This window comes from Ursus americanus, chromosome 25 (genome assembly GCF_024610735.1).
Source record: "Ursus americanus isolate L20-20 chromosome 25, mUrsAme1.1.p, whole genome shotgun sequence".
NCBI classification, from domain to species: domain Eukaryota; kingdom Metazoa; phylum Chordata; class Mammalia; order Carnivora; family Ursidae; genus Ursus; species Ursus americanus.
The window spans coordinates 34,698,403-34,710,457 of NC_142151.1; the positions used below are offsets into that span (position 1 = coordinate 34,698,403).

At 34.8% G+C, this 12,055-nt stretch overlaps 1 protein-coding gene across 2 annotated transcripts in view; it reads right to left on the minus strand.

Annotated features, from left to right (window-relative positions):
* The window catches only part of GXYLT1 (glucoside xylosyltransferase 1), a 55,895-nt gene that overhangs the window by 20,255 nt on the left and 23,585 nt on the right, over positions 1-12,055 (minus strand). For both annotated transcript variants that reach the window (XM_045801263.2, XM_045801264.2), the window contains 2 exons: positions 11,696-11,821; positions 8,546-8,797 (listed from right to left, as the gene is read on the minus strand). In XM_045801263.2, coding sequence (XP_045657219.1) covers positions 8,546-8,797; positions 11,696-11,821 — 378 coding nt within the window. The remainder of the gene's footprint in view (positions 1-8,545; positions 8,798-11,695; positions 11,822-12,055) is intronic.

A 12,055-nucleotide genomic window follows, 5' to 3' on the forward strand; every position in this document is an offset into this window, starting at 1 on the left:
GTCTATTTAATCTAACATTTTTCTAGTAACTTAATATCATTTTTACAGAAGTACTGGCTCATGAAAAATTGTAAATTTAAAAAACAAAATTGATCCTCCATACACAGTTTGAAAGACATTGTTATAAGGCTATTCTAGGATATATAATAAACACAATGGGGGTATAAACAATCTATCCATTAAGAAAGAGAAAGAAAAGCCAGAATTCCCAAGGGAAAAAGCTATATATTTAAACTAAATATTATCTGCTATAACTGTATTACCCTTGTGTGAAGTTTCTCAGAACACAGTAAACACAGTAATTATAAAATAATCAGAGATTCCCCCAAAACAATCTGGAAAATGAAAGAAGTGTTACTTAAGGAAATAATAAGAAAATACTTTATTGAAAAGACGACTCCGAAATAAGTCATTTAGCAAGCATGTTAACTAAATATTCTTAGCATCTGAAAAGGGAACTCTGAATTGTACAAGGACAAATATTAGCAACACATTCAATAGACAGGGTTGGTGGACCCGGTGTACCATGCCATGTTAGAATCTTCACTGGATTCTTTCCATTAGAATATAATGAATATAAATATTTAAATAAAGAAATATACCTATTCAAAGAAAAAAAAATCAATGAAAAATCAAATTACAAGTTCTAGTGCAGTCTTAGGAACAAAATTCAAAAGGGGAAAATAACCCTTATATTAAAGAAAAAGCCCTACTACAAAAATATTGGACAAGAAGCAATAACACTAGCATTAAATGCTAATTATAAAACCTAGAATATCCAAGACAACCAATGAAAAGGGGTAAGAAATGAGTTCAGAAAAGAGGCATTACAAAAGAAGTCAAACTTCCACTCGTAACAGACAACACGATACTCCATGTAGAAACCCCGAAAGATTCCACCAAAAAACTGCTAGAACTGACAGAGGAATTCAGCAAAGTTGCAGGATATAATATCAGTGCACAGAAGTCTGTTGCATTTCTATATACAAACAATGAAGCAGCAGAGAGAAAAATCAAGGAATGAATCTCATTTACAATTGCATCAAAACCCATAAGACACCTAGAAATAAACCTAACCAAAGAGATAAAAGATCTGTACTCTGAAAACTACGGGACTCTGATGAAAGAAACTGCGGAAGACACAAAGAAATGGAAACACATTCCAAGCTCATGGACTGGAAAGAACAAGCATTGTTAAAAACGTCTATACTACCCAAAGCAATCATTTAAAGCAATCCCTATCAAAATGCCACCAGCATTTTTCAGAGCTAGAACAAACAATCCTAAAATTTGTATCGAACCACAAAAGACCCCAAACAGCCAAATGTTGAAAAAGAAAATCAAAGCTGGAGGCATCACAATGCCAGACTTCAAGCTATACGACAAAGCTCTAGTCATCAAGACAGTAGGGTACTGGCACAGGTAACAGACACCTAGATCAATGGAACAGAAGAGAGAACCCAGAAATGGACCCTCAATTCTACAGTCAACTAATCTTTGACAGAGCAGGAAAGAACATCCAATGGAAACAGAGAGTCCCTTCAACAAATGATGGTGGGAATGCTGGACAGCCACATGCAGAAGAATGAAACCGACCACTTTCTTACACCATACAGAAAAATAAATTCAAAATGGATAAAAGACCTAAATGTGAGACAGGAATCCATCAAAATTCTAGAGGAGAACATAGGCAGCAACCTCTTTGACCTCAGCTGCCACAACTTCTTGCTAGGCATGCCTCCAGCGGCAAGGGAAACAAAAGCCAAAATGAACCATTGGGACTACATCAGGATAAAAAGCTTCTGCACCCTGAAGAAAACAATCAAGAAAACCTTTAAAAGGCAACCTACAGAATGGGAGAAGATACTCACAAATGACATATGAGATAAAGGGCTAGTATCCAAAATGTATAAAGAACTTATCAAACTCAACACCCAAAAAACAAATAAGCCAGTCAAGAAATGGGCAGAAGACATGAACAGACATTTCTCCAAAGAAGACATCCAAAAGCCCAACAGACACATGAAAAGATGTTCAACATCACTTGACATCAGGCAAATACAAATCAAAACCACAATGAGACAGCACCTCACACCTGTCAGAATGGCTAAAATTAACAACTCAGGAAACAACAGGTGTTGGCAATGCACACTGGTACAGCCACTCTGGAAAACAGCATGGAGATTCCTCAAAAAGTTAAAAATAGAACTACCCTACGATCCAGCAACTGCACTATTAGGTATTTACGCAAAGGATACAAAAAGTGATTCAAAGGGGCACATACCCCCAATGTTTACAGCAGCAATGGCCACAATAGCCAAACTATGGAAAGAGCCCAGATATCCATCGACAGATGAATGGATAAAGAAGATGTGGTACACACACACACACACACACACAGAGGAATATTACTCAGCCATCAAAAAGAATGAAATCTTGGGGCGCCTGGGTAGCGCAGTCGTTAAAGCGTCTGCCTTCGGCTCAGGGCGTGATCCCGGCATTCCGGGATCGAGTCCCACATCAGGCTCCTCCGCTGTGGGCCTGCTTCTTCCTCTCCCACTCCCCCTGCTGTGTTCCCTCTCTCGCTGGCTGTCTCTCTGTCACATAAATAAATAAAATCTTTAAAAAAAAAAAAAAAAAAAAAGAATGAAATCTTGCCATTTGCGACGACTTGGATAGAACTAGAGGGTATTATGCTAGTGAAGTAAGTCAGAGAAAGACAAATACCATATGATTTCAGTCATATGTGAAAATTAAGAAACAAAACAGATGAACATATGGGAGGGGGGAAAAAGAGAGGGAGACAAACCATAAGAGGCTCTTAACCATAGGGAATAAACTGAGGGTTGCTGGAGGGGAGAGGGATGGAGGGATGGAGTAACTGGGTGATGGGCATTTAGGAGGGCACTTGATGCAATGAGCACTAGGTGTTATATGCAACTGATGAATCACTAAATTCTACCCCGGAAACTAATAATACACTATATGTTAACTAAATTCAATTTAAATAAAAAATTTTGCTAAAAAAAGGAAGCATTACATATAAAAGGAGTTCAGGTTATAGAAAAAAAATGTTTAAAATACAGAAATGGTCACAGGGTAGGGAAAAACAGCCATTCACAAAGGAGAAAACAAATGGCCAGAAATTAAATGAAAATATAGATTTTCACACTGGTAGTATAAGTCGGGAAAGTATAAGTTAAAATATGAGTTACTTCTAGCCATATAACTACATGCTCATACTAGTACACAAGAACAATAAAACCAAATCATCCATTCTCTGCTACCTCAAATGAGCATTAAAAATGTGACAGACTATGTACTGACATAAAAATCAGTCAATTATATATTTACTAAATAAAAAGGCAAACTGAAGATGTATAAAAGGATTTTATAAGTGCTTATGTACATGGATATCTGTTTCAAAACACATTTTTTAATGGTCTGAAAAATATATAGCAAAGTTTATATTATTTGTGCAAAGAAAGGAAACTGGGAAGAGTGGTATATAAGGGGAGACTTTTCTTTTTATTCTACATACAATGAATTATTTAAATTTTTATAAGCATGAGTTTGTTTTACAATCTTTGAAATGTTTTTCAAGTTTATTCATTTATTTAAGTAATCCCAACGTGGAGCTTGAACTCACAACCCCAATATCAAGAGTCACATGCTCCTCTGAGTCAGCCAGGTGCCCCTTATTTTGTAATTTTTAAAAAGAAAAATGTAGTTCTAATTTACTAATTTCAGCAGACCTACTACCACAATGTGCACATATTAATTTTATTTTAGAATAATGTATGCTTTTGAAAATATTTATTATCATTATGAGTCTATCTTATATATAAATAGAAAACTGATAGATGGCTATTCATAGCATGTTCCAACAGTGCTAGAAACTGGGAACTCATCAATTCCCAAAGATCAGTTACTGCACTAATCTCTGAAAAGTTCTACCCTTGTTAGTAAGATGTTCATTGATACTCTGTTCTCATAAGCTATGTATGTAATAGAATAAAAGTCCTGCACATACATTTTGAAAATGTAAAAATAACCATCATGTCTACTTCACGGACATGGAAATGTTCTCTTCCAACATTTTTTAATAACTCACTAATAGCCCAGTTTCTAAAACTTTCATCTATCCTCTGCCAGTAATTATTAAGTTGCTACTTTATGTCATGCCCCATTCTAAATATTCCCAATACAGAGTTGTACAAAACACACATTCTGCCCTCAGTAGGTGGAGAAAACAAAGATTACTTTACAAAGTAATATATGGCAGGATGTGAACAGAGTACAGCAAATATACAAGAAAAGGATTCTCAAGATGCCTTATTTGGGGTGCCTGGCTGGCTTAGTCAGTAGAGCATGTGACTCTTGATCTCAGGATTGTGGGTTTGAGCCCCATGTTGAGTGTACTTAAAAAGTAAATAAAAACCAAAAAAAAATTTTTAAGTGCCTTATTTATATTCTTTGGTTTTCCCTAATAAGTAGGAAAAGGTTAAGAAATATCCTAATAGGGATTCAATACTGCAAATATAATCATAACACAAAATACAAAGCAATACCTTAACTACTATTCTATCAATATCTACAAAGCATAATGAGAAACAACAAAAAAGTAGAATTTTTACTTAATTTTTAACGTATATAACCATAATACATCAGTTTGGAAATAAACAGTCATGAATGGTAGGGACCAGGTAACAGCAAAGCAAATTAAGAATTTAAAATACGGCCATTATCTTAAATGGGTAGTCTGATAGCTTTTCATGCAATAAGAACCATGGGGCAACATTCACAGATGTGTAGGCAACAGTTTAGAAAGTTACTATAAATAATCAGTTATATCACTAGAGCCAGAAACTGTAGAATTAGTAGGAAAAAACAAGGCAATGTTTGCTACAGATACAGTCTGGAAAACAATCCGGAGAAACAGAGAAAAACATATGAAAAAAGGAATCAAAAATAAATTTTACAGAAACATCTTAGCAATCATAAATACAGTAATATTTGAAAACAAAGCAAATCTGTGTTGATCCCACTGGGCAAGAACAGGATTGTCTGGAACACAGGGATAGTAAGTGTGAAGTATATTGCACCTATTGAATTAATGTATAATCATGCCTCTCACAGTCTTCTTCATTAAGTCTATTATACACAGATGAAAACAAAGTTTGAAAGTTTACAAATGATTTCAACTCCCATATCTACAGCTCTAGTTGATTTTAGAACATGCCATGACCCCCCCCCCCAAAAAAAGGAGAAAGAAAATGAAGTATTTAGAGGAGTGACATTTAAATAAGTAAAAGACAATCATAGATTTGAACTAGAGAGTTGTAATTTTGAAATGTTTAAAAAATGGTGTTATACTAAATTATCTCTAAGGTTCTTTGCAATAGTAAACTTCTCAGAATTCTATGAATTTCAAATGAAGAGTTACTGAGAAGCCATATTATTCCTTAGCAGGTAATCTTACAGCACCATCTTCTGGTATAATATTACTGTGCATAGGCCAACAGAACAGGAGGATCTCATGGTATTATGCCTGCTTTATTTAGTTCAACTTTATGGTACATGAAATTTTAAAACTCAAGCTATATTAACAAATTGGGTAGTTGAAGAAATGTTCACCGTTAAGCAAGAGCACAGGTTACACTAACCCCGTTAAAGCATTCACTGTGGGAGACAAAACTGAAATGAAATCAAGATTTCAAAAAGGTTCAGAAAATGAGAAGGCTAAGAACAACAACAAAACAAACAAACAAACAAACAAACCAAACCAGGTTTACTAGATCTACAGAAAATAAGAATGATGGCTACAAACAGTCCTAAGACTGAAATGTTGAGGTGCGGGCATGATTGCAAGCAGTTGTGTTGCCTACACCAAAGATGAATCAAGGAAAAACTCTAAATGAGGCCAAGATTTAAATAAGACACACAAAAAGGAGTAATAAATAATGGTGTAAAGTCTGGTCTACCAGAATCCATAAGAAAAATATCTGACAAATATATATGCATACATATACATACATACTTTCTCATATCATAAAAGACATAATATTCCTTAATGTTTAACATAGCCCAACCAGATGTAAAGGGATAAACTGCAAGTCTGTATGGGTATTTCAGAAGTCACTATATTTAGCTAACATTTAAGTGCTTACTATGTGCCATGCTCTGCACTAAGCATTTTCATTTTTCATTTTAATTCCAGTATAATTATCATACAATGTTATATTAGTTTCAAGTATTCAATACAGTGATTCAGCAATTCTATACATTACTCAGCGCTCATCATAAGTGTGCTCTTTAATCCCCATCACCTATTCCATGCATCTCCCCACCCACCTCCCCTCTAGTAATCATCAGTTTGTTCTCTAGTCAAGAGTCTGTTTCTTGGTTTTTTTGTTCATTTGTTTCATTTCTTAAATTCCATATATGAGTGAAATCATATGGTATTTGTCTTTCTCTGACTTATTTCACTTAGCATTATACTCTCTAGATCCACCCATGTTATTGCAAATGGCAAGATGTCATTCCTTTTTATGGTTGGGTAATATTCCACTGTGTGTAGGTGTATATGTGTGTATATACACCACATCTTCTTTGTCCATTCATTTATCAATGGACACTTGGGTTGCTTGCTTCCATAGTTTTATGGCTATTGTAAATAATGCTGCAATAAATATAGGAGTTCATCTATCTTTTTGAATTAGTGTTTTTGTATTCTTTGGGAAATATTCAATAGTGGAATCACTGTATCACACTGTAATTCTATTTTTAATTTTTTTGAGGAACATCATACTGTTTTCCATAGTGGCTGCACCAGTTTGCATTCCCACCAACACTGGACAAGGGTTCCTTTTTCTCCACATCCTCACCAACACTTGTTCCTTGTGTTTTTGATTTTAGCCATTCTGACAGGTATGAAGTGGTATCGCTGTAGTTTTGATTTGCATTTCCCTGATAACGAGTGATGCTGAGCATCTTCTCATGTGTCTGTTGGCCATCTGGATGTCTTCTTTGGAGTAATATCTGTTTATGTCTTCTGCCCATTTTTTATTTGTATTAATTTGTTTTTTGGGGGTTGAGTTGTATAAGCTTTTTATGTATTTTGGATACTAACCCTTTATGTATGTATGTATCTGTGTATTTTGGATACTAACCCTTTATTATATATGTCTTTTGCAAATATCTTCTCCCATTCAGTAGGCTGTCTTTTAGTTTTGTTGTTGGTTTCCTTTGTGTGCAGAAGCTTTTTATTTTGATGTAGTCCCAATAGTTTATTTTTGCTTTTGTCTTCCTTACTTCAGGAGACTTATCCAGAAAAATGTTGCTACGGCTGATGTCAGAAATTACTGCCTGTGCTCTCTTCTAGGATTTTTATGGTTTCAGGTCTCCCATTTAGATCTTTAATCCATTTTGAGTTTATTTTTGTATATAGTGTGAGAAAGTGGTCCAGCTTTCCCAGCACCATTTGTTGAAGAAATGTACTAAGTATTTCAAAAGGATCTCCTCTAAACTGACAACCTACATAAGTCCATTTATTATCTATTTTTCAGTTGAGAAAATTGACATTTAAAGTTAACCAGCTAGTGGTTAAATAAATGCACAGGTGTCAAGGTTAAACATAAAGACAGTTTGACTCCAGTGCCCACAAACTACAATGACATAAAGCTCATCAACATAAAATTGGTAAACCATACAACATACTCCTGTATTCAGAATGCACAGAGAATCTAAATAGCCTAATTCTTCCACTGACCCCACAATTTGAGAGATAAGAAACATGCAAGAATTTTTTTAAAGATTTTATTTATCTATTTGAGAGAGGGAGAGGGGGAGGGAGCACACAGTGGGAGGGAGGGGCGGAGGGAAAGGGAGAAGCAGGCTCCCTGCTGAGCAGGGAACCCAACACAGGGCTAGATCCCAAGACCCCAAGATCATGACCTGAGCTGAAGGCAGATGCTTAACCGACTGAGCCACCCAGGCGCCCCAAGAATTTTTTTTTTTTTAAATTAACTTCCAATAGCCCCAAACAGCTCACATTTATAATGTGTAAGCCACTGTTCTACTTCAATCCTTACAAAAGTCCTATGGTGTAAGGAATGTTATCTACCATCCTCATCTCACAGATGAAAAAACTGAAGCCCAGAGATGTTCAAAACTCACTCAAGGTCCTAGAGTTTTAAACCTGGCCTCCAGAGTCTTAAGCTCTTCATGTCTCTGTGGCCCCCCCAAGATGTTCTACAGTTGCACAACTACAAAATGACAACTATTACCTAGAGTAACAATCTAGAAAGATGACATTCACTACTTAATGCACTGTTATTTTACTTCACTGTAAGGACATCTGGCTTAATCTACTATAATGCTCCAATAAACAGAATACTAAGGACACACTTTCCTTCAATTATTCTAACTAAGTGGGAAAATTCTGAGTTTAAGCTAGTTCTTAATAAAACAAAACTAAGTTGGAAACCAATCTGTGGAAGGAAAATAGAAAACCGTTAACCAACTACCTGTGTCAGTGACTTACCTTGAAATACTTCCTTCTCATTCTAGTCATGTTCATCAACATAACTCCAGAGTTTACTCCAGTTTTTCCATAATATGGATGTCTGGCAAAGCGATTATACCAGCCTATTCGAGGCTCTTCATGTTCTGGCGCCATTGCAGCAATTTGTGTGGAATTAAATTTCTTTAGTAAAGACCAAATATCATCAACAGGCCGTAAAAAAAGGATGTCAGTGTCGACGTACAATAATGAGTCAACTTCTTTCAGGATTAACTATGAGAAGAGATATTTGAAACATTAATTATAATTCTATTTATTTAATATAAAACATAAAAGAGCTTTAGTTATAAAAGAAATACCTATGAGACAAGCTAATTTACATTAATTTTTTAAAGCGATCTTTCCTAAATCTGTCATTTTTTATAATAGTATAGAGATGCTATGCTAATCTTTATATTAACTTTCAGAGAACAAAAGCTATAAAAACACATCAGAATAAAAAGTTAGCTACTAACAACTGGAGAAATAAATAAAATAAAATAAAATAAAAGCAGTATTCTCAAAGATTAGGGAGAGAATGCCTTTCATAATGGAAAATAACATTAACTTAGCTAAATTTATATCCTGAATTTCAATTTCCTAAAACAAATACAGAAATAAACCAATACAAATGAAGATCTTCTGAATTAGGTCCTTTGGCCTATAACACTAATGATGGGCACCTTTTTTTACCATTTTGGTCTCAACTAGTAATTGAGTAATTCCAAAACTGGAACCAAGACCACCTGGCTCTGGAACTCATGCTGTTTTATTTTTGTGCTGTCTTCCAACAAATCAAAGTAAATGTGCACATACTTAGCGAGGTGTCTTGAAAGAAGGACTGGCTACATTATTACTTTCTGAGAGATGCTAAATGTGTCTTCTACAGGGATTTTTCAAGGAAAACTTTTTGTGTCTTACCCACAAAATTTAGAATCAAACTCCTGCAAATTTAAATTTACTACATGTATCAGCGTATTAGTAGAACTCAACTATTAGATTAACCTAAATCTTTTTAGGTAAGAATATAAAGAGCAGAGTTTGGTCCTTGTTCTGTTCCTTTTCAAAACTGTTGCCTCCTCCTTCTGCTAAGGTTAAGCCATCACCTTAATGAGCAGATACAAGGCTGCAATTGTCCATTCTCCCCATCAGCTGATTTAATAACAAGTTGGGGAAAAAAGTGTGGTTTGACTAGAGCCTGAGTAGGGAAGACCGACTTGTTCAAAGACCCCAGTGAAAGGGTATTTGTATACATCTGTATGTCTATCTCTCTTTTGGGAGAAGAAGAGTACAGGGGATTGTTTTTTTTATCAACATGCTGTTTCTGTACCATGAAACAATGTGTGTTTAGAGGTTACTATATTGTTAGCTGACTTGGAAAACACTGTTCACTGTTGGGAGCCACTGTCAACTGGAGATCAGACATAATGTTAAATAATAACCATGGCAGCATTCTTTCTATGGTCCCTTTTGGCGGAAGGAGTTGGTAGAGCTTACAGTAGTTGTTTTCATCAATCTATTTCAAAGAACAGAAACTCAGTTAAAAAAAAAAAACACTTAGAAAAATAAAGCATCAATTTACTTAAATCTGGTTGAAAAGATGCAGAACAAACAGTGAAATAGGACAATCTGACAGGTTTCAAGTATTTTATTTTAGTGTTTTGAATTCCATTTAGAAATTTAACCAGATTATATCATTAAATGATCTGGAAAATTTCCTATCACAACACCAACAATTATACTGGTTAATAATGCAGAACAAAATGAAAGAAAAATGACTGTAACCTTAGGCTTCTATCATGTATTGTTTTTTCAGTAATATACTTGTTTATTGAATGTCATATTGTACTTGTTTAATCCGTCTCCCACATCAGACAATAAGCTCCATGAAAACAAGAAACACATCTGTTCCATTCCTTCCTATATAGAACTTCTGTACAGATTCTGGAGCTGATTCAACATAAAAATTTTGTTTTAAACTTAAAAGTCTACATGAAATACCTAAAACTTGTTGGGCTTTTTTTTTTTTTTTTTTTCTATCTTAATCCCTTATTTTTGTGCCTCTTACAATGGAAGCAGAGACTGAGAAAGATCCTAGGATCCAAATTTTTTACGCATGGCAACAAAGTTACTGGTTAGGCAGGCTTGGTGATCAAAATTATAACTTTAAATCTTACTGATGACCTGGATTCAGTAAATTATATCTTAATATGCTAAGAATTGCCTTACTCCACTTAAGAATAATACATAACTAAAGTTTCTTCCCCCATAATTCATACACTTTCCACAAACTTGTGAGCTTCTTAAATTCAGTAATTCTACTACCATAGATGTGGATGAAATCAACTCAAAATGAAGAGGTAACCTTGCTTCTGAATATTTTTAGATTTAAAAAAAAAATTATCTGGGGCGCCTGGGTGGCTCAGTCAGTTAAGCATTTGCCTTCGGTTTAGGTCAGGATCCCAGGGTCCTGGGATCAAGCCCCACATCCGGCACCCTGTTCAGGGGGGGAGCCTGCTTCTCCCTCTCCCTCTGCCTGTAGCTCCCCCTGCTTGTGCTCTCTGTCAAATAAATATTAAAAAAAAAAAAATGATCGCCGTTTATCACCAGAGAACACCACCAAAAAATAGCTCCACCGAATAAATGGTTCCCATTTCCCTTTGAGTTCACATGCTTTAAATTTGTGTCTGTGTTAAAATATAATCTGGAAAGGGTAACATGGCTTGGTATAAGACAGAAATGGCTATTTAATGATACAATCTACTTCACTTCCCAAATTATAAATGCAGTGAGCAACGAGAAGGTGATATTGCCATTGCACTTCTGTGGGCAACAGGCCTGGCTCCAATAAGATCTGATGACCTCTATTCCTTCTCAGAAATAAAACAGTTTACAGCACCTGAATAAATTAAAATGTAAGAAATAATATTTCCACAGAAATTACTTATATTTTTCATTTTTAACAAATGTTTTCTTTGTAGCTTTTATTTGTTCCATTGGAAGTTTTTTACTAATGTTCCAAGGGAAAATCTACATGTGTATATTTATTTAACTCATTTATATGTAACTCTTCATTAACTCGTGTGTAAAAGCAAAATTAGGAAAAAAACCAAAACTCAAGAAAAAACTTACTGGCAAGAATAATCTCTGGGAAGCACATGGTTTAAAAAGCTTTTTCCACTCCGCTGCATTTTCACTTGGAAAAGTTATTGGGTATAATGAATAATTAAATGTCTGCAGAAATGACCAGCCATCAAGCTAAAAAAAATATTTAAAAAAGTCTTAGTTTAGATTATTTCACTTTCCATTTTCTCTGTAAAATCATAAACCAATAGATTATTTTAAAAAGCTAAAAATTAAAGATATATTATGCTGTACAGTTAAGAGAAACTCAGATTCTTCTTTCCCACCATTTGTTTTCATTCAAAATCTTAAAATCATAGTAATATTCTAGAAAGACTCCACCATAAAGATCAGAGGCACAATGAAAGT